The sequence below is a fragment of the Pieris brassicae genome, chromosome 5 (assembly GCF_905147105.1).
Source record: "Pieris brassicae chromosome 5, ilPieBrab1.1, whole genome shotgun sequence".
In the NCBI taxonomy this organism is placed as follows: Eukaryota; Metazoa; Arthropoda; class Insecta; order Lepidoptera; family Pieridae; genus Pieris; species Pieris brassicae.
Window position 1 is genome coordinate 4,690,003 of NC_059669.1, and position 23,230 is coordinate 4,713,232.

A 23,230-nucleotide genomic window follows, 5' to 3' on the forward strand; every position below is an offset into this window, starting at 1 on the left:
GGCCTGGCGCTTTCGCGCGATTTGGGGTCATGAGCCAAGTACATTTGAACTACGTTTTCTTACTTTAATAAACTTACTCTTTAACACATATTCTAAGTCAAGAGTCATGTCTAATGGTATACCATATTGAGTCGGTACTTGACATGACGAAGATGAGTAAATCCTATGAAATGATTGTATTTCCCTAGATAGTATAAAAGGCCGATTTTGTGTTATCACGAAAGTAGTTGTGCGTAGAAAATTTTGGAAAATAAGTAATATTTACAGTTTATTTTGACACGATGATATCTAAGAATGTTAGATTAGTAGGGAAAATTCACTAAAGCACAACCTTGGAAGAATAGTACCTAGATGTTCTTACTAACTAGGTTTCACTTAAGATATATATTATTAATAGTATAAGGCAAAGTGTCGAAGTTGGGTTTATCACATAAAATTATTAAATGCTACACGTTGACAAATACACACACACATGAGAAATATAACATAAACAGGTATAACAATTAGCAGGTGAAAGATTTGTTCATGAATAAATATTGTAAACACGAGAATATTAAATATAGAATCACATATTAGAAGCTACTATACAACATATAAAACTCCTACAAATCGTACCTAAATATATATCAAGGCAAACATCGAATTCGTTCTTAAAGAGATACGTTTTTCGATTTTTTGCATCGATCAAGACAATATTAAACCTTGCACTAAAGCAAAACTTTAAGCTCCTTCAATTACAATCAGTAGGATCGCATCTGGGACATAAAAATACAAGTTGTGAAGGAATTGTTAAGGACATATCGTGGGCTCAATAGTTACTCGGTACGGCATCAGCACATCATTACTAGGGACTAATCGGGCAAGTCGTCAGACAAATCGGGAGACTAATCTGAAGCTTAGCCGTCGCTGTCGGGAGTTAGAACTAGTCGTCCTTACGTTCCGGCGACGGCTCTCTGGATCAGTCGGGGGACTCGTCGGCCGCGAGCGAGGTTGCCGGGAACAGAGGGTACCAGCCGTACGTACGTTGGGGCAGAGTTAACTTGTCAAGACAAATCTCGGCTCCCCCCAAAGCCAGATTGTGCTCGAAACCTCCGCAACGTTGCCACAACATTACTACCAGAATACGACCAAGCGATTCGTTTGCCTGGAAATTATTCAATCTTATTGCACTGTCACCTAACATTGACACAACATAAAATTTGACAATAACGCTACTGTTTTACTTTTCCGCATATTCGGCTGTAAACTAACCTGATATTTGAGTGTTTGCTTGAAGTGTGGCTCAGTTGTGCGACGGATGACTCGTGTCTTGCGTTTATGCAGCCATTTGTCTCCGTCTCGGAGGTAACATTTGACGTATGAATCTGGCACCTCACCGTTTACACCGTACACGCGACGTGCGTGCGATACCTGGGTTAGTTAGAAACAACAAGAATGTGGTACTGAATTTTATTATCGTTCAAAAAATTTATGAATATGAATTACCTCAAGCTCCAGTTGTCCCTTGATCATGATAATGCTGATGTTGATCTCGGCATGCAATGGCGGCAAGTGGGCGTTTCGCGGTGGCATCTGCCCTGGGCCCAGCGGCACGTCATCTTCATCGGGCACCTCGCAGGCTGCCGATGCTGCCGCCGCCGGCACCGCCGCCCACATGCTGCCTTTGCGACCCGTGGCCGTGCCTGCGACACAACAACTGCCCAACGACTACACCCGCGAGATCATCCGCCTCGTGTGCGGCGGTCGTCAATCTTTTCAACTTCGGTATTCAAAACTTTACACATTAAAACAAACAATACAACAAATTCAGAATGAACCATTCAATCGAACATTGATAAACACATAATAAGCACGTCAAACAGCTTCGTGCTATGTCTTTAAATACATAATCAGTCGATCTCTCCTAAACACACATATGAAAGAAGAAGCATATCAACGAGTGCAGCTTAGAGTGTATTCGAGGCTCTAATAGTTGCTTAAAGCGGTCTCCGATTCATTACGATGGTATTAAGCATTCCGTGTCATGAGCAGCCATTGATCGCAACAGTCGAGGTGTCGTTAAGAGAAGTATTGTCATGCGACTGCCGAAGAGTGCGCTAGAGGGTGCGACCCGCGGCCTACTCCAACTAAGCGGGTACGTCCGCTCGACTGCCCTGGGTTTATCCGGGTTCACCGAGCCGACCGTCTACTTCCTACGGAAGGGTTATGTACAAGAAGTCTACTAGAAGGCGGTTCAAACAATGAATGGAATTCGCGAAGGTGATGAGGTTTGCCATCTGACCTAGGCGATACGATGCCATCGAGATGAACGTAGACGGGTAGCCGAATAGACGGAACACAGAAACAGATGAAGTGAGCGTGATCGCCCGCGGCCGGGCATGCGTCAGGACAGTACAGACAGACACAGTGAATTGATGAGAAGCATCGGGCGCAGCCACATTCAACGGTGCGGGCGCGGCCGTCGCACAAGCAATGTATGACCCATGCTACTACGTGGCCGCCGATTCGCATTCCGCCTCGAGACCCAGCGCCGACCGCTCCCACCACCTTACCTTGTGTATTTGCATACACAACGTACGGTGGCTTGACACGGCAAGGTGCGCGGGAGCGCTCAGCTCTGATGCGGAGCCCAAATGAGAATCGGACAGTCGTCGGACGTCACAAGGGATCGTATACACCGAAACCGCGCACGGACAAGCCCCATGCACGGCACGGACTTTCGCTTACCGAGGAGCTAACGGTCCGTCGCTGCTGACCAAACAAGCACAACAGTACAGGTCAGTACCCTCAAGGTTTGCATTATCTAGTGGTGGGCGGTAGGCCTATTGGGGGAAATTTATACATCTACATAACTTTGCATTCAGTTCAATTTTAACCAGCGGATTCGGATTTTCTTTAGCAATCCACACGATGCATTAAGTTATTGAAGGAAGGTAGACATTTTGGAAAAATGAGCAAGGAATTGAGTGATCGTTATTTGAGCTAAAATCCCTTCGTCGACAGGCTTATTTGTGGCGAATCATTTGGAAATATACATCCGGCCGAGCTATGAGCGCCTACCTGAACTCCATACTTTTCTAAATTAACTAATGCGGTGAACGAAGGAAAGATAGAAGAAGTGACAGTAAGGGGGTGTAGAGCAAGTACAAGTGTAAACATGACTCACGTCGTGCAGTGGAGCCAGACAGCGAGAGCGTGCGGCCGAGCTCACCCTTGACGGCGCGAAGGGACCGCAGAATGTCATCAGGGTCGCGTCGCACGCACGACGACCGACGCCGCTCGCGACGAGAGATGCACACTGGGCTACCCTCATTCACGCCATCTAAGGTGGTGCAACATATTTATTTATTCAAACTTCGTTACCGTATACAAAAACATTCATATAAAAAATATATATAAACTTTTAACAAAATTCCGATCTAGATTTTTTATATAGCACCCTATACAAAAAACCGGTTTCTATATGCGATAAACAAAATACCAGTTGACAAAAAAGCAAATTGTGACTCTAATGTTAGAAAAAATATGAGGATTTTAATAGTCACTAAATAAATAAAAATATTCTACTTTTATACAGAACCTTTATCTTGTTGTTGGAAGGAGGATCGACGGGATCCAGGCAAGGATCGAGAGAAGTCTTTTCCCAGTTGGTACACTTCCACCTCAAGAGTTTCAGATTGAGAGGAGCCCCGACGAGATCCCGCCACCCAGGCGTGATCAGGGTGCAGCAGTGACGCACATTCGCCAATAGAATCTACATCATCTGAAAATATTTTTTTTGGTAGTTCGAATATATCTGGAGAGTTAGATCAGATCCTTCAGATATTATTAATACAAATTAGCATACAATATATATCGCAGTTGCAACAAGTAAACAACAGTACAAATTATATTTTATCTACACTTTTTTTTTATTTAAACCCTTTATATCAGACACGCGGTCGAGCAGATCCTTTGCTGAAAGAGGAGTGTGTCCCTTTTTTAGAAAGAAATCATATTAAGTTAAGTGTCTTCTGGCCGGCGAGAATCGCGTCACATAATTAGCTCGCAGAGTTTTTCCAGCTGCAATCTGTGCTTGAGAAACATGTCAGATAGACCATCCCAGGTACCCACCGTTTGGTCAGTTCTTATACTGACCTGTTCTGTGCACTTAATTTTTTTATATAATAAAAGGCCATACACAGCCAAGCGATAAATTCTGTGATCGGCTCACGCCATATCTTAACTATAAAATAAAAATCATATATTTGCGGTCTCAAGACTCTTCCACGCAATAATACCTGACACAGATCGTTGTGAAGCGAAGTCTCCGCGACGCAAAGCTCGTGCTCCCGATAGGGAAGACCTTGGAGATGCATTGGCAGAACGAGACCCGCGTTCCTCCAGGGTCCACCAAACTGCACGCTCTTCAGCAAACGCTTTTTCTAGGTCCATCTGCATTTGGGGCATAGAGCAGACACAATACTCGCACAGTTTCATATGTGATATTTCTTTTATAGATAACCTACGTGGCTGTGTGGCCGTAGGGTCAAAAAACAGAAGTAAAATGTTGTACATAATGACTATAGTTCACTCTTTATACGACAGTATTTTATAATTATATGCGAAAACAGTTTATATACGCACGGTACATTCGGCAATAAGTACAGGATCTATTCCCGGACACGCGTCCCACAAAGTGAGTTCAAGCGCTCGTCCTGCCAGTAAGTCTGCTGTGAGCCCACCGAATCCAAGTGTAGCGTTCCACACGGGACTGCACGATGCGGATGCTGGGTCTGTCTCTACTGGTGGACAACTCTCCCTAAAATACGAATACATATTTATAATACCATATTTTATTGATACATCAAGGTAATGATTACGCGTCGAAAGTAACTTACAATGTTCTGAAGAGAATGAGACCTTTATCTTTTGATTAAAGGTCTTATTGTTAATCGCCGCGTTAATTAATGCCCTTTCGCGTAACATACAAGTTAATTTAAAGATAAAGTCAAAGACAAGTCTCAAATGTAAAAGGTTACGAGCGTTTTGATATTCGTGAAACATTTTTTTTATTAGTATGAAGCTTACACTAAAACCACATCGATTGAGTATGAGATAAAAGAGATAACAAAAGCGTATTTACAGCGACGGCAAAAGCCGTATCCTGGCGAACGCTTCGGGTTCATCTCCATAGCCTAAAGTGTGGTCACGTGGAGGCAGATCATCAGCCGCGATTAAGAGTATGATGAGCTTGCGCAAGTCACACTCGAACCAGACTTGGAGCTGAGCACGCGCAGGTGGCCGCTCTCTTGCCCGCTCGGCTCTCTCCTGTTCCTACGTACACATCGATCTATCAATGTCTTATATATAAAGGCGGAGAGTATATACAATGTAGTACGTTATGTTGTCTAAAAGGTGTTTCATAAATAAACACCACATTGAACATACTCATCTGACACGTTTTTAGTAAAAATTATAGAAAAGGGACAAAACGAAATTAAATTAAAGGAATTATAGGAAAATCTAAATGAACATTTCCTGGGTATGCGTCATTCAACCGTAACATGCAGACGATTGTCTATGTTCACCAGCGAGAATTCTTTATAACTCGGTTCAAATTGCAATGCATTTAATATTGTGAGTTTGTTCACTCACAAAGTCATTAAAATAACATGCTCGGGCTTAGGCTTTCCATACAATAAGTAATAAAATCTGACGTTCTCGTCCGCCATGCATAAAGCTGATCATGCTGAACGGTTGATAAGCCGAATTTTATGTTGACATTTTATGCTCTTCTAAGAATTTTATATGGTCCGAGAAATATCTAAACTAATTAACATTCTAATATTTTTGCATTAATTACATCTACTATATTCTGTCTTTAAGTAATTTCCAATTGAGACTGAATATTTTATGAAGCGAACTATAGCCTTTATACACGTGTCTTCTATAGGACTACACAGTTCCTAACAATTTCAATGCGTCGTTTGGAAAACGACGCTTCTAGCTGTAATGTGTATTTTTAAATATTGTTCTTTTGTGTTAAAGTTAAGGTTTTCGGTTAGAAAGCGAAGACCCACCTCGGGTCGGGGCAGTGGAGTAAGTCATAATTTATATTGGCTTCGAAAACGTATAATTGACCATGTTACATGCATATTATGAGTTAGTTGAGTGTGAAACGGTTGAAGCACGAGTCGGTATGTACATGGCGTCACATCACGTAAGCGGTAGTGCGCGCCTGTCGCTCAAGGTTTTCATCTCGCGGGGCTTCAACGCCCAAAGCCCCTAAATTCTATTGCGAGCGACTCGGAACATTGTGCATCACACTACGCTATAGCAAGACTCGGTACAGACACGTGTTCAAGACAGGACGGAACAAACAGATGCTGCTTCCAGACCAAGTGCTTTCGCTACGGTTCTCACCTCGGCTCGTGTTGCATTATTTGGTAGGTCCCATCCATTGTTTCGTTTGCTTTGTTTGCGTGTATGAATATTAACGGTTTCTGTTACTGAAACCATATGCTGAGAACTATCTTTGAAGTGGGTGATAACTAAGTCCTCTTTAAGCTCAAGCGTTAGTTTCTAGCGAGACTACGGTTGAATCTGTAATCTGTGTGTCCATACAGCATCGTGTATGTCGATGTCCTACGCTACCATCGAGCACTAAGGTGCGCTTGCGCGTCTACACTTACGTATAGATTTATCGCTCCTATATTGAATGTTCAGTCCCTAAACTTCTCTCAGCAATGTTGTTCGGAATATGAAATCGGTGGGGTGATAGAAAAAATAAAAATCTGAAAATAATTATAGGTAGAATTTTTTCACACTCGCCTCGCACGGGTAATACAAATGGTAACGTATAACAATAAATAACAAACAAACCGTAAAGTATAGATAAACATCTTAATTAAACATAGCTCCTTTATCTAAATAGTTAACAAATTCGAATAGTTACACCTACCATAGTAAATAGAAACAATCTCTTACAAATAGAGTGGAAGATGTAGGAGCAGTGCTACATTATCACAGCAGAACGGACCATCTCTTGCGCTTCTTAGACTTAATGGAACACCAACAGAAAAATCTTTACATTGACGAGTTACAATTTAATAATAAAATTATCTACAAGATAAATGATAATTAGGTATTAATTGATTAATGGACCATTTGTATTGTAACTGTTAAGATGATCTACCTATTTTAACATTTTAGAAGATAAAGAGTGCTATGATCCAGTAATCATGGGTGGCATTGAAGCGCAGTGGAGTAGGTACCGAGTGACGTATCTACAAAATCCATAAACGTCTTTACTCTTTGCTCACAACACATATTACAATTAAAGCCTGTATGGGTATTATACCGGGGTTTTCGGCAATTTCCGTCGGGTCGGCGAGGACGGCGATTTGTCCGTTTCGGGCTCTGTGGATCAAAGGTATTTGTTATTGTCTAATCTCATACAAAACCTTGTTATGGAGAATGGGAATTGATACACGACATGTTTCAGAATGGTTTGTATTTTCATACGCTTAAAAGTTATAAAGGCGTGGAGTTGTCATTTGGTTAGGATAATGACTTGTTCGACTTAAATTTATGAATTATACTCCATGACCATACATACCATTTATCTAAAATCTATGTTTATTTGTCCAAAAATGCAAATATTCATCTTATAAGGCCTTAACTTGTTTTAACTTAAATTTGCATGACAATAACAAGGAGTTTTCCATATTGTACATGAATTAATCAGATATTTAGTAGTTTCTAAAGGAAATGCAAGAAAACGTTATTATATAAAAGTTGAAGATTCTTAGATATACGATGCTTCGACAAAAAAAACTAGTCTTATAATACAATGTTGTGTTAAATATAAATTAATATTACTCGATTTAGTGGTGAGTCTACGAAATTTAATATAAAATACGATTATGCATTTGTTTCTAGTATAACTAAGTTTCACCTAGCAGGTTATGAGTGTTAAACTCTGGTATAAAATATTTTTTTTAAACAATTAAGACTATTCAACAAAAATGTTGAATAGGTTCTGTAAATTAAGAAAACACTTTTCAAACGGATTGAAGCTATGTATTATTATTATTATAAACTTATAATTGTTCACATAATTTAAAATTTAATATTTTTTCCGACGTTTCGCGTGCTTAAGTAAAGTTTATAATAATAATACGCAGCTTCAATCCGTTTAAAAAGTGTTTTATTAATGTGTAAAAGCTATGTCAACAAAAGACAATACTAGGTTCTGTAAATGTTGTAGATATATATGTACTTTTAAGTAAGTTTGATTTTTTTCACAGAGATAACTTTATATAAACTTCAGCTCTAGGTTGTTGACCTTTGAGGTCGGCAACTAATTTACGAGTACTTTGAAATTGATTACTTCGTCTCATGCCTGGGGCACATTTTCGGTTAGCTAGGTAGATATATACATGTTTTACGCCCTCTATATATATGTATATTTATAGGTCTAATCCCGCATTTCATTATACAAATAGAACTATTTCTTTGAAAAACACATGTATAACCAACTATGTCTTTTAGCACAGGAAAATGAATGTTATGTATTTAACCAATGTAACCTTCGTAATGTCTGTTTTAACGAATACGTAACTAACTAAATCGCAATACCCGCACGTAAGCTGAAAATATATAATTAGTTACAGTAATAATCACTTACCATAAAGCGCGTGATGATGTGGTGGCAAGGCTGCTGGCGTAGGTGGTTCCTCAATCTGATGAGCAGGTTCCACCAGCAATTCTACCGAGTCCCCCCCTCGCTCTAACACAGCGCATACTTCCTCAAAACTACGCTCTGTTAGGGATACCCCGCACCATTCTAGAACCTGTTATTTATTTATTTTAAGAAAACTGTATAAGGATAAATAAGTCTAATATTATCAAGTCTTTCTGTCTCCGCTTCCAGATAATTAACAAATTGTATTTTTCTCATTTTATTGTCATTTACTCACCTTATCTCCCTGCTGTAGTCCCGCCAGATCAGCTGGTCCACCTGGCACCGTCCATACAATGACGGCTTCACGCCGACCACTTACATCTGGCTTGCCTCCTACCACGCGCATACCAAAACCACGCGCTGCAAGGATCGATCGAATTTTAGCAACTTAAACAGTACTTTATTACTCAATTGTTGTCGTTATTGAAAGTGGGTGTAATGCTATATAGTGTCTCATGGTATGGAAGACAAGGTAAACCAACCAAACCCAATTGATTTCGACGCTTTAGGGAGTTAGACGTTAAATCGAGAGAACTTACATGGAGTATACTCTTTTTTTTAAATATAAATAAATAAAATTTCTTGTAGAAAATTAAAAAAAATAAAGTAGTATTGGCCTAGTGACTTGTGTTTCTTGAGCTTCCGTCTCTCATTTATGAGGTCGTAGGTTCGAATCCCGGCGGTGCACCAATGGACTTTCTTTTATATATATATATATATATATATATATATATATACCAATGGATTTTCTTTATATATATATATATATATATATGTTATAAGTGTACTATAAAAACTTGGAAGCACTGAATTAAAAGATTCATATGAATACGATGAACCATTTTCTTCTATTCATATATATTCATATTATAATCTAACACATAAATAGTTGAAATGGTTTCCTAATAACTTAATTAATACATTAGGTATGGAATATGTAACTATGTTAGTGCGAAAGTGCTTAACACAATTAAAACTTTAACGACTAGTCATCTAATTTGAAACTCTTTGAAATTATTAAATTTTAGAATTCGTATGTAAGATCTATTAAGAAACAAAATATTTGACAAATTTAATATTTTGTGCTATTATCAACTATTCTATGACTAATGTTATATTCTAAACGGCCATCTTATAATATTAACACATCATGTTTTTTACTTATTTATTTTACTTCCAATAAATTTAAATTTAAATTTTTATTATATAAGATATTTGATATGGTAACACTGCCTAGGCCTACCCTTTCCGACCTTACAAGTAAAATAAGCTTCAGATATTATAAACAAACATACATCTATGTCCTTTATCGTTGGGGTCACGCCGCAATGTCACTCTCCGTGGAGTATGATCATCAACATCGTGTATCACTATTTTGATGGCTTCAGCGTCGACGGACATTTGTCTCGCAGCAGCAGCCGCGGCAGCAGCAGCGGCAGCCGCAGATGACGACACCAGGGACTCAGCAGAATCAGATGTCCTTGACGCTAATGCCGCCATTGCACTTAAAGCTCCCGTACGCTGCTGTAAGGCGGCTATGTCGGGTCTGGTGATATATAATAAATATAAAAAACCATACTTGCTTTATGCAAGTATGATTAAACAATCATAGTTATTAGGTTCATATGTAAAATGATATGGTGACAGTCAATGAGTCTGCACTGAGTCTAGTACAAAACTCAAGTATAGACCCTTTTCTAATTAATCAAAAGTGGTGTCTTCTTGACACCACTTCTTCTTACGTGTCCACATGTTATAGGGACGGCACCGCTTTTTATATTTACGTCAATTTGTGTCACGTGTTTGTCTTATTTCGTAGTCCAAATAAAAAAATAGTTACTTATAGATTGTATCATTAATGATTATTGCTTAACAACTTCTTATGCTTTTCACCTGTAGGCAAACATGCTTACGTTAAAGTACTGTAATATTGTTGTCATGACTTTAAACCCCGTAAAAATATTCTATAAAATAAAAAGTAAAGGGTTTTGTAATACCAAATAAAAATGTTTGATTTAAATAAGTTCAGTATAGTATTACTCTAAGAAGTAAATGACTCTTATATAGAGTTTTAAAATATTTGCAGTAGAATAAGTTGATTCAAATACTTGGAACGGTTATTATTTATAATTGCGATCAATTTAATGCTGTTAAAAGCCGTGCAGAGTGAACTCAAAGTCAATCATTTGTAAAGCTACGAAGTTCCAGCTCAATGAAACTAGATAAAAATATTATATGCGATTGAAAATGTCACTGAAGCTTAGTAGAATATTAATATTGAAAAAGAGTTTATTTTATTAGTTCATATCAATTATGACAATCAGTTTCTATTTTTTAAAGCAAAATTAATAATTGTAATTAACCAAAGCGTGGTCATCGGTCATAAAATTGTGTTCTCTTTGAAATGTAATTAACAAGAACAGAATAAAAAAACAAAAGTTCAACGTGTTTGTACAAAAACTATTAATTCAATTTATTATTGAATGAAATGTTTCGTTTATACTAATCGAAGCGCTTAGTAGTGATTATAGTACGTACAACTGACTGCCCCGTCGTCTAATCGGCCTTTCTTCTTCCACACTGAGTCCCGAGATCTGCGGTGTGTCGCTGGGCTCAACATCAGTGCGATATGAACCGCGACGTGACCCTGCTCCAACTACATCTACTGCTGACGCCCTGAATTATGTAAAATAATTTGTTTTCATATAAACTGTACGAATGTATAACGTATACAGGCATGTTTTACAATGCGACCATTTCGTGAAAAACAGTCGTGAAACTCAACAAGCTATGAATATGATATTATGGAACGGAAGTCATGTTCCCAATGTAAATATACGAACATAACAGGTGAACTTATATCTTGATTTTAGATGATAATATTAAGAATATGTTAAGCATAACTTCATCGTAATTTTTGTGTTTCCGTATCTGGTAAAACTATATAAATGATATAACTGCTTAATCATATACAAAAATTACAGAATTTTTAAATACTCTCTTCTGTTTATTTGGTTGGTGATTGTCATACCATGAGCATACTGTGAATGTATTAGACACGAAAGCAAGTACAGCATGGACTGATGTACTGGAACCTTCGTTGTCCATCAAAGCAATGTTTTTAGTAACCATTCGTATGAGCACCGATTTTCCTTTCATTAATTTACATGGGATGTGTACAAAGACGTATGCTATGCAAGGCTTGTATCTGCTGCGGCATATAAATGCTAAATATTCTCAACACTCCGCGCATAGCATGCAATGGTGTTGATACTACACCATTCAAACAGTATATTTTTATCATCGTCTCAGAAGCGATACTGTTTAATGTCTACGGCCTTTGGTTAAGAATCGTAGACACATTTTAGGAACAAACCAATTAAAATAAAAGCTTTACAATTTAAAAGTATAGCGTATTTCCATAACACTCAGTGCCTGTTTAAAAGGTAACACGTTATAAAATGTTTACGGAAAAGGTGACTATTAAAAGCTCTTCCGTGTCAAGTTGTAAGTAGAGCAACACCCTCAAATTTTATGACCTGAATTTATGTCTATTTATAGAGAAACTTCGTCGGAAATAAAAACAAAATCTCGATATGGGGTCCACCCTTATAAATTTATACCCGAACCTTCTATTTGGTTAATTGAATTTCTGAAAAAAAATATAACGGATGAAGTATATTAGGTGCATACATTTTTTGTATACGATTTTTTTAAATCCTTATTTCAGTTCTACAGCTATGGGCTTTATTTCTAGAAATCGTTAAAGGCCATAACGCGAAGTTACACTAATTACTTCACCCGCGAGGTACTTTTAATTACAGATTGGAGTGGAACACTAGACAAATAAATAAATTAGGAAAAGTTGAGACTTGGATTTTGTCAACGTAATTAGTCGTTAGCGCTTATTATTTATTTATTCACACTTCGTTACAAAACAATACAAATAACAAAATACACAAAAATATAAGGGTGGCAACGGGCGGCCTTATCGCTAACAAGCGATCTCTTTCAGGCAACCCTAGTAAGGGAAAATCTAAGAAAATCTATGATGAGTAAAGTGGAAGAAGTGAAAGTAATATTAAAAAATATAAACAACCTTCAGAAACAATCTAAGAACTAAAAAGCTAATCATTGATTGCTAATCAATCATCATCATCACATTAAAACATAATACATTTTGTATAATATAATATATTATGTATACCATTATTGTTTTATTGCAAATAAAGAATCATTCCTATTATTGTACGGGTCAACTGGATACTTTCAATAATATAATATAGGTAAACTATTTATTAGAAGGCCTTAATACTATTTATTTAAAGGCTATGCTTATAACGGTGAAAAGAGTGCCTACGTCTGGGTATAGTCTCGAGGCGTAACTTCAGACGATTTACTAAATCGCCGCTTTTCTAAAACTAAGAAAGCCTGAGTGTAAATAAATATAAAATAACTAAATATAAAATAAAGATAAAATAACTATCACTTGGACGTTGAAGCAAAATTAAGCTTGCGAATAGAGGAAGTTCGACTTCAGCTTTAACTACTGCGTTTTTCCTTGGATGTTCACAATTAGGACAGCAGTTACTAATTTCGACTACGGTATAAAAAGGAGATGGCAAAGAAAACCCACGACGCGTGACATGAACAGAAGGCTGATTAGATCATTTGCTACATAAATTTAAAAAAAAAACAATAAAATATACGCATATACACGGTACTCTCTACACTCACAAAAATAAATCTATTTTAATTTATTTCAGTATAATCGTGATTTCGCTTTCCTACCTCCCAAAACCACAATCATTACATAAACATAGTATATGCATGTATAATGTATCAAGTGAATGTATTTGTGTTGAATGTCAAAGTTGAATTGAGTGGCTTTTACTCTAGATTAATTATTTTCGATGCAAATTGTATTTTGTTACCAATATTTCGGTAATCAAATATGCCGTAACTAAATCGAATTTCATACAGTAATTTGGTATCAAATAATACAATCCTAATGGAGCGTATCTATGTCATATTATGAACAATAAAAAGGGTCCTGACTGGCATAGGTACTATAAAATCAAATATAATCAAAATATGTTAAGAAGTCAAGCCGCGAAGCCTATAAAAAATATTTCAGATAAAAGTGTATACTTATCATAAATACTTATAACGGAATTGTAACTGTGTACTGGTATAATAATTGCTAATTATTCAAAATTTCTTCTACAGTACTTCACTTTTTTCGAAACTGTTATAAACAAGTGGTGGTCAAGTACGGGAATGCGGAACTTAAATCAACGTAGATGAAACCGAGTGCAGCAGCAAGTATCAGTATACATTAATTAGCAATTTTATGAACAAAATATCACATTATTTAAAAATCTACCTTCGTGACATCGGAGGCGGAGCCACCAAAGCTGGCTGGTGCGGAGGTTGCTGGTCTTCATCACAGGAGTGCTGACGGGGTGCTCGGATCGACCGACGACGAGTTGGAGTCACTGTGCTTGGACGCCGGGACTCCACCATGGGCGTGGTGCTGCCGCCTCCCTTCAACTGCCGCCGCGGGCAGCGTCGTTAAACAACAGTAAATTTTTTTGCACATACGCCTGTATATAGCGATAGTGTAGGTGAAGTGTTTTTTTATACAAAATCGTGTGAGATGTGTCTTAGAGATAGGTAGTAGGTTTTGTATTTACGAACAAGTAGTTTTATATATAGCTGGTTAGTGTTAATTCTTTAACACTTTAAATTAACCGATTCAAATACCTAAGACTCAGGTTAATAAAGATTCCATTCTCATCGGAATCGCAATGTCCTACTTTAGTATATTTCAGTTTTGTTTGTGAGTGAGTAATTTATATTCGTATAGAGCAAACGTCACCGTTACGCTATGTGAACTGGTTTTATCAATCAGAAATAATTGGAAATGAATGTGATTTAAACACATTTGTATTACATTAGTAAAAAGTGTGAAAGCAACTAAAACATTTTGTTAATTAAACAGTGTGGTATGACGCTATTACGTTTGTAATAACGTCATACTACACACTGTTTCGAACATATTCGAAGATTTAATTGTTTTTGGGATAACTATTTATATTTTAAGAAAATAATTACTTTACAAATGCTTTACATCTAATTGTATGCTATCGGAAGACACAAAGCTAGTTTAAATGAAATAATGACGGTTATAAAAAGAGTGGCGGAAAGTTTCTTGCCAGTTCTTTTTACCCGCTCTACGCCCTTGACATGCGAACTGGTAGTAAATGTAAATTTACAATTAATTGAACTTCTGTATTGTCTTTGGTTAACATAGCTTTTACACATTGAAAGAAAACTATTTTTTAACCGGATTAAAACTATTTGTATTATTACAATCAAATACAAGGGGGACGAACGGGTTCTGCAAAAACCCGTCATCTTTTAGTCGATACCAACTCCGGGGAAACAAATACAGATAACACAACTTTCTCTACAGCTGTGACACTTTTGACTTTCAACACCTTTTGTCTTCAGTCACCGTGACCACGCACGTTGTAAAACACGCGAAACGTCGGAAAAAATTAAATTTGAAACTATGTTAATAATTATAAGTTAATAATAATACAAAAAGCTTTAATCCGGTTAAAAAATATTTTCTTTCAATTGTACTTCTTTTTGACGTTCATAAATGTACTTGTTTACCTATATGAATAATATTTTGAGTTTGAGTTTATCAGTAAATTGTAATATTATAAGTAAATTGAGCCATGACAAAGAAAACACTTAAATTATAATATCGAAATATCACAAAAATATTACAATAGAAACGGTGTTTTAAGGTTACTCGAATTGACATAAGCAAATAAAGCATCCAATGTACAGGCAAAAGACAGGAAACGATGAAGTGGAGATTTGTAAGACGTCTGACACAAGTTGCATTGGGAAAACGTGTACTACATTTTCCTATTTGCATTTTAAAGATATTTCTTTTGCTCCGGTTTAATAAAATGCCAGAGAATTTCAATTTTACTGAAATTCTCTCTGTTTACAGTTACAGTACTTTACTACACTACTTTAGATGCAAACTTTCTGTTTCATATATGTTTTTTTAATGAGTTATTGCTATTGAGGAAAGTCTGTCGTTTTAATTAATTGAATACATTCGTAGTACAAAATATTGTATTGATGTAGTTTAATAATATTATTTTACTATTATATTGCGATCAAGTATTTATACTTATAAAATATGGCGTTTTCGTCAAATAAAAAGTTTGTTTATTCAAAGTAGTTGTGTATTATTGTGTATATAAATATTAATCTTTATGTATATATTATTTCAAGCATAATTGACGCCTGCGTATAGCTTTACCTTTTCCAATTCTTTAAGGGAAGCGGGTGATACATCTGAATGTCGCCGTAGTTCTGGTGATCGTGGTGGAGCCAGGCCAGTGCTGCTGCCGCCACTACCCAAGCGAGCTTCTGAATGTCTTCGTTGTAACGCCTCTAGTACTGGTACATCCAGTAAGGAATCCGTACTATCTTGTGCTGCTGGTGGTAAGCGCGGTGCGGCTTTTCGCCTACACACTGAACATCGCCAGGAACTCTGACAAATTTTGAATTTCAATTAATATTTTTCCCAAATATAAACAAATTATATGGGGCGCTAAAATTATATTATTTTTATATAACTGTACGTTGCAGTATATTTTATAAGAATAATTAAATCAAAGGCAAGAAATTAAATTTAAAAAAAAATCCCGTTAATATAAATAACAGGCTATTGTATGTTAGCATTTGATACGAATAAAACTATAGACGTAAACGTATTCAAGTAAACACAGGAAATAATGTGTGCGAGTACTATCGTACACACGTAAGAAGTTAAACTTCTTTATGAACTTATTTTTCAAAAAAATGATCATATAGTAATATGCAATTTTACAGAAATTGGTTAAATTAAGTTAAATAAGATAAAGTTGAACAAAAGGCTTTTATTATCATAGACATAAATACAGATAATACAATTACATTTTACCTTATTACTACTAAGATAATTACAGAATTTTATTAATTGTAATATAATTATTATTATAATTGTTACCGTTATTATATATTTTTGTTATTAATGGTTTAAAATCTTCGAAATCTATCTTCGATTGGATATCGAAATATAATCTTCGAATCAACCATGGTAGTGACAAGAAAAAGATGGCGCGTAACTGAAAAATGTGACGCGTAACTGAAAAATGTGACGACATTTTTTTATCCAACGCCGATAAAGAAGTTTCACTTCAATAAAAATAGTTAATAAAGCGAACAATAATTATATTTCAAAACTCACAGACTCCTCTTCACTGGCTGGCTTCGAGTATGAAGAGCAATCCTCGCACACTCTGTGCTGACACCCATTACAAATGTGAAACACCTCACCCGGCTTTAGAGCTTTCAGGCACACTCGACAGGCTCCAGCCCGGGATGGTGCTTTACCCGCTTCACTGTTTTGTATGATAATAGTTCGAGTGAAACCAATAATAAATCGCGTTTAAGCAAACGCGATTACAAGCGTAAGTCTTTGAGTGCCTTAATTCAAATTATGGTAATTAATATCATATATGCTAGTAATATTATAAAGATGATTTTTTTGTAAGTTTATGACGATTGAACTCAAAAACTACCACACTAATTTAAAAATATTTTACCATTAGAACTTTTACAAAAATCGGCTATTACTATTATTTTACGACGCTGGTACAAGCCATTGTGGAATAAAATATGTTGAACAATATATAGTGTAAATGAGGAACTTTTGTATGTTTAATAAACTCTAATTGGTATCAAAGACGCTTCACAACGTCTGCTTACATAAAACTTTTTTGCCTTTAAATTGATTTAAAATTTAACGACAAATTTCATTTTAGGCAATTTCTTTACACAAATGTCAAAAAGTATTATCGGGTTTAAAACCATATTTCCAGTTTCAAAACTAATGTAAAAGAATATAAATTTAAGTCGTCCAACGAGATTAAACGTGAAACCTCTAAGAAAGTTATCCGAGCTATTTCCGTTTTATTGTCAGTAATATGAACGACTATAAATGGATATTATTTAATTTCAGTTTCTCATTTAATGATATTAAAGATAGTAAAACAAAAAGATGATGAGAGATGTTCTGATGCACTTTTAATTAGACTTCAGTGTGGTGCAAAATGTAAATTGAAAAAAATTAAGTTGCTATAGAACAAATAAGTAAGTAATAAGTTACCAGTTTTAAAGTAAGTTTTTAATGAACATAACTAACGTTCAATATACAGTAAAAATTTGTAATCTAAACAATTTACTTTTAATTAATGATCTTGGTCTTTTTAAACATAAATGCACATAAAAATAAATTGCAAAAGTTTGAGTGTAACATTTACTATATGGAATATAACATTTGCGAAAATATTGCTACTGAAAGGAACCTACTTACGGTGCCATATAAAAGCCTAGTAGCTGTATGACTGAGTATTAACTAAAGCTTCTTACGCGTTGGAAAGCGTTTTTCTTAGTGCCTAAAACCTTGTGCGCAGGGTAAGATTTAGAGTGGAAACTATGCTAAGTGTTAGTCTGTTAGTGAAACGAACGTTCTACATTTTTTGTGCGCACTGCGATTTTTGGTTTACTTGTACCTGCCTGTTTGACGTAGCCATACTGTTTTTTGTCTTGTGACGGAGTACGGCAAATTATTTTTTCTTCTCTATGAATGTAACGTACCGTTCAGTCTTCGCAGTTTGCTTTAAAGGTGGAGGCTGCGCCGGCGGAGCGGTTGGCGCAGGTTCAACGCTCGCCTCCGTCACCACGGATCGAGGTCCCAATTTTGTTACTAAAACAGTAACTGATGATAAACATTTCACGTAAACTCACTCTTTCATTGCCTTTAATAATTTTTTAGGCTCTACACACCTGTTTATAAGCCTCTAATAACACTTTAATGTTTTGTCCTTTTCATTCTTGTGTTACTTCTTACATAAATATTGGCGATAAAATGCTTTGTCAAAATAAAGCCATGTAATTTATTTAATAAGATTGTAATACAACAGTAACCAGTTTAACTAGATGTAACATTATATTTATTTACTGGTCGTACATTTCGGAACTGTCTTCTGTTATGACGTCATATCTATACTAATATGATAGGATCATTGGTTAAAAACGCGTAGGAACTACTGGTTAAAGTATGAAAAAAATTGTGTTCGATAACACATTCTTGGACTAAGGCTATCACGCTGCTATAGGATTAACGTGGGTAATAATATTTATTTAGGAATATCTCTCGGCGATGTAGTTATTTTGAATAAGTGAATTCAAATAGACAACTCTATTTCAGGAATCCACTCACAATAGATGCGTGCCGAGGCCACCCCTGGGAGACTCTCGACGGTACTCAACTTGAATATTGAGAAATGTTCATAAATTCCTCTCTGAGCTGCTATCAAATACTTCACGTTTTTGTCTAACGTTCATAATACCTAGCTGAAATTTTTTGGCTACCACGAACCCTCGTATAGAATTTAATAATGTTCATGTTGACTCATGCGAATTTTGTAGACTATTGGTGTGGGGCAATATTTATTTGTTGACCCTACTTGATTAGTCAATCAAATGGGATTAATTGAATAATAATGTATAATATCGAGGTATTTTATACTTTTTATCGTTCTAAAATGTTTATGTCATAAAAATTACACAATTAAAATTTAGTTAAATTTCTTGGTATTATGATTTTATTCATATTTTTCATAAGTATTTTAAACGGGTAAATGAATATAAAATAGGAATAGAGGATAAAAAGTATTTCCTTAAAGCATATTGCCCCCTGCTTTATTTGTTTATTCAGTAACTGCCAGTTAGAGTTTCTTTAGACAGGTATTCTCAAGACAAATGAAACTAGCGAGAGTGATGAATGGTTATTGCATAACCAAAGATAATTTTCGTGCTCTGTGGAGCTGAAGTGACTTATAGAAGGAAACTCTTAAAATGGGAATGGTTACGAATCGATCATTAACAGTGAATGGTTACTTAATGCGTTTAGTAAATATAGTTTCTAATATATCAAATCGAAAATATGTACATAAATTCAGTCCACTATGATTCCTTAACCATTTTTATTGCTTCCGTGATGATATTAAAGCAAATTTTTTATGTTTAAAGTATTTATTGTCATACTGCTTTCGTCGCATCCAAAAAAGTCAGTATTTAGTTTCTAGTTTCAGTAATAAAATCTTTTCTAACTTAAACGTTTTAAATAATATTTTTTATGACTATGTAAAATAATGATATATTCATGTTTATAATGAATCAGTTCGGAGTGTCCAGGGCACGCCCGATGCATCTATAACTCCCCAAGAGCCATAGCAATTGTGATTTCGACTTCAATGTTGAGTTTTTGTACAGAGGGATTCCAAGGTTTGGTATCGCTATTGGAAGTTACAGGGTACCGTTGGTTCGACGTAATACCATTTCATATAATTTTCCATAATTATGGTCCACATACATCGATATGATTCACAAAGATAATTAACGAACAGGACTATCAGTCGAAGATGCTAGCTTGATCTCGTTATTAACAAATCATAAAGTTAATGTTAGATATTCTTGGTATATTTGAACTCGTTAAAATCATTAGGTAAATAACTTTTGACATCGTAACTTTGGCAATTATAAATTTCTTATAATCGTTATTAGAAGAAGAAGAAAATACATTGTATCGAAGCGATGTATAAAAATTTCAATTAAATTGTTTTACTAGCACATAATAAGAATAGGATTTATATCACATTCACAGGATTTATATCACACTTGTGAATAAATAAAAATAAAAATTAGTAATATATCTTTGCTAGTTCAGATATTTTAATATCTGGGCCCGCCTAAGTTGAATTTATTCAGAATAAATTAATATTTAAAAATCTCGGCTCTTAACGCTTTTGTCTAACATATATTTATGGTAATCTGGATGCGAGATAACAGGTCATTTTAATTATAGGTAAGCTATGGTGTATACTATAAAATATATCAAATACGTAGTTCGGAGAATACTTTTTCTAGTTGTAACTTATTTAAGTAAATATGGTTAAAATTACCTTTATCTTGCGCTGTCAGAAGTGAGGACGACAGCGTTTGCCGTAGCTTCCCGAATGTTCCAGGATTGTCTATTTGCCCCGGGACACCATTTGATGTTTCGTCTGCCGCCACCATCTAAAATAAATATATTGAGATGTTTAATAATAATCATTTTTAACAAGAGTTTTAGTAATTGTACTATAGTAGTCGAACAGGTAATAAAAAAGATTAAATGATCTATTGAATCGATTGTTAGATAGGTTACACATATTAAGTTATCCACATTGATCCTTAATTTTAAAATAGTAATTATAACCGACATAAACGAAAGATCATAAAACTCATAGCAATCATTATCCTAGAGATAATAAAAGCTAAGTACTTTGTTCGAAAAGTCCGTGAACTGAAAGTGTCGTACAGCAATAAAGCTCATCACACAAAAATAAAGACAAGGTAATATGGTCGTAAATTTCAACGCGAGCAACAGATGGAGAACGAGGTACATCAGACTGGAGGAAATCAATATTGTCGGCTCCCGAACTCTGTAAGCGTTTTATTGCTACGGCCTGCTATCACGACTTGGACATTTTGAAATTGGAATGTCCTATATATTTCATTGTTGGCATTTAAACAATATAAAAATGAATAAACATGTTTAAAAATACGTTAAGGCTATATTATATAATCAGCAATATACGTTACTAATTGTGAAAATGCCACGTTGATAGTACGAGTTATGTAGTTCTATACTAATAATGTGACATTTTATTGTAATTGAAGAATTTGACGAGAGTGTATCACATTAGCGTAAGTAAATGAAGTAGTACCGCTGGTAATTTGAAACCTGTATTATTACTTAAAAATCATTCATTCAAAAATCATTTTGTATTGATGTGCATTCTATGTGAAATAGAACACAGATCCTTAGGTGTGGAGTTGTTAAGTAAATTGACACCATTGTTATCTTCACAATAGTTTCATGAATATCGAATCTCAACTATGACAGCTGATTTAGGTATGTCCTCTGGGACAGTGTGCTGACCACAAACCCTATGTATTTTGTTTATCGAATTTTGCGGCCGCGTTTCTGTCTCCGCTTTTCCCGAGGTTAAATTGATAACAAAGTTTGCAGATGCAATTATTTTACCGCCCTATTTTCCAAGGATCTATGTCAAGTGAAAAATAGTTAGCTAAGTGAATTAAAGTCAACTGAACGGATTTTATAAGGGAATCACGATGAGTTTTATCACGGCATGGATATTTACCAAGAAGCTTGGTAAACATTTCAAACGTCACATTGACATTTTGTTTTTCAAAATTGACACGCAGCTGCCACGGTTTTTTGTTGTAATAAATATGTAGTTAAAGAGACACACTTTAATGACACACAAGCCAAATTTTTAGTAAGTTTTTTATTATGTAAGGTAGTTCAGCATCCCCTTTGTCATTAGCTTCCTCTAACATGCCTCACTGAATTCTGTCACATCCTGCCATCCTCCTGTGATAGCCAAGTGAGTATTGTTTGTTGCGTTGGCAAGAATCAAGGCATTAAGCGTTTCACATCCTATGTTACAAGTGAAAAAAAAAAATACTATCTTAAACAGTATAGAAATATGACACAGTATCAGTTATATCTTTTACGATTTATTTCGAAAGTAAAAAGATGTCGACACGATATAAATGTGATCTTTGAGACAAAGCTTATCGATACAGTTTTATAAGACTCATAAAATTGGTTTATCGTATGACGAGAAAGATAGGAACGTTAAAAATATATTTTTGTAGGATATGTTAGGGAATCTGTAAGACAATAAATATGTATTCAATAAAACGAATTTTAAAGATAGAATCTTTATCATAGTTTGTGTGGTTGTTATTAGGAATATGCTTACTAAAACCTATGGGTTTTAGTTTATTTGTATTCGTTCAGACATATTTATTTAAATCAAAAATACAAAATGTCTAATTCTAATGGAGTATTTCAGGAATTTAATTAATAATAAATTTTAATACGTTTAAAGTAATTTAAAATTCCCGTATAATCTTCACAATTTAATAAGAGTTTCGAGATTTTTTAATGAGAGAAAAAAAATTCTATGTTTGTCTGAAAGGTACTAAGCGATCTTAGTTCGTAAAATCCGCCAGTTTTCTATTTGTTACATGTTTGGTTTTCAAATTGATTTTGCATGTAATAAAAATCTGACACAGTTGCGCAGATGATTTTTGAGGTAAAGTAGGTCATGAGCAATCGGTGGTCATGACCTGGTGACGGGTGGGGTTCGGAAGGACGAAGGGTGGCTGTATGACCCACTTGTTGCCTTACATTATAACTCTTAACTGTACTCTAAACTATTTATTTATCCGATATTCCTTATATGATGCGTATTGTGTGTATATTAAATTGAAATTAGATGTTAC

General features: G+C 35.3%; 1 protein-coding gene across 1 annotated transcript in view; it reads right to left on the bottom strand.

Moving 5' to 3' along the window:
- Positions 1 to 117: 117 nt before the first annotated feature.
- LOC123709783 (regulating synaptic membrane exocytosis protein 1) overlaps positions 118 to 23,230 on the bottom strand; it is a 32,409-nt gene continuing 9,296 nt past the window's right edge. Inside the window, exons 2-19 of the mRNA XM_045661323.1 lie at positions 20,833 to 20,947; positions 18,464 to 18,572; positions 17,052 to 17,205; positions 16,080 to 16,313; positions 14,115 to 14,281; positions 11,267 to 11,404; positions 10,024 to 10,274; positions 8,964 to 9,088; positions 8,672 to 8,837; positions 7,343 to 7,401; positions 5,126 to 5,310; positions 4,627 to 4,801; positions 4,281 to 4,434; positions 3,581 to 3,763; positions 3,167 to 3,322; positions 1,486 to 1,682; positions 1,252 to 1,410; positions 118 to 1,144 (exon numbers count right to left, since the gene is read on the bottom strand). Coding sequence (XP_045517279.1) covers positions 959 to 1,144; positions 1,252 to 1,410; positions 1,486 to 1,682; positions 3,167 to 3,322; positions 3,581 to 3,763; positions 4,281 to 4,434; positions 4,627 to 4,801; positions 5,126 to 5,310; positions 7,343 to 7,401; positions 8,672 to 8,837; positions 8,964 to 9,088; positions 10,024 to 10,274; positions 11,267 to 11,404; positions 14,115 to 14,281; positions 16,080 to 16,313; positions 17,052 to 17,205; positions 18,464 to 18,572; positions 20,833 to 20,947 — 2,913 coding nt within the window. The 3' untranslated portion in view covers positions 118 to 958. The remainder of the gene's footprint in view (positions 1,145 to 1,251; positions 1,411 to 1,485; positions 1,683 to 3,166; positions 3,323 to 3,580; positions 3,764 to 4,280; positions 4,435 to 4,626; positions 4,802 to 5,125; positions 5,311 to 7,342; positions 7,402 to 8,671; positions 8,838 to 8,963; positions 9,089 to 10,023; positions 10,275 to 11,266; positions 11,405 to 14,114; positions 14,282 to 16,079; positions 16,314 to 17,051; positions 17,206 to 18,463; positions 18,573 to 20,832; positions 20,948 to 23,230) is intronic.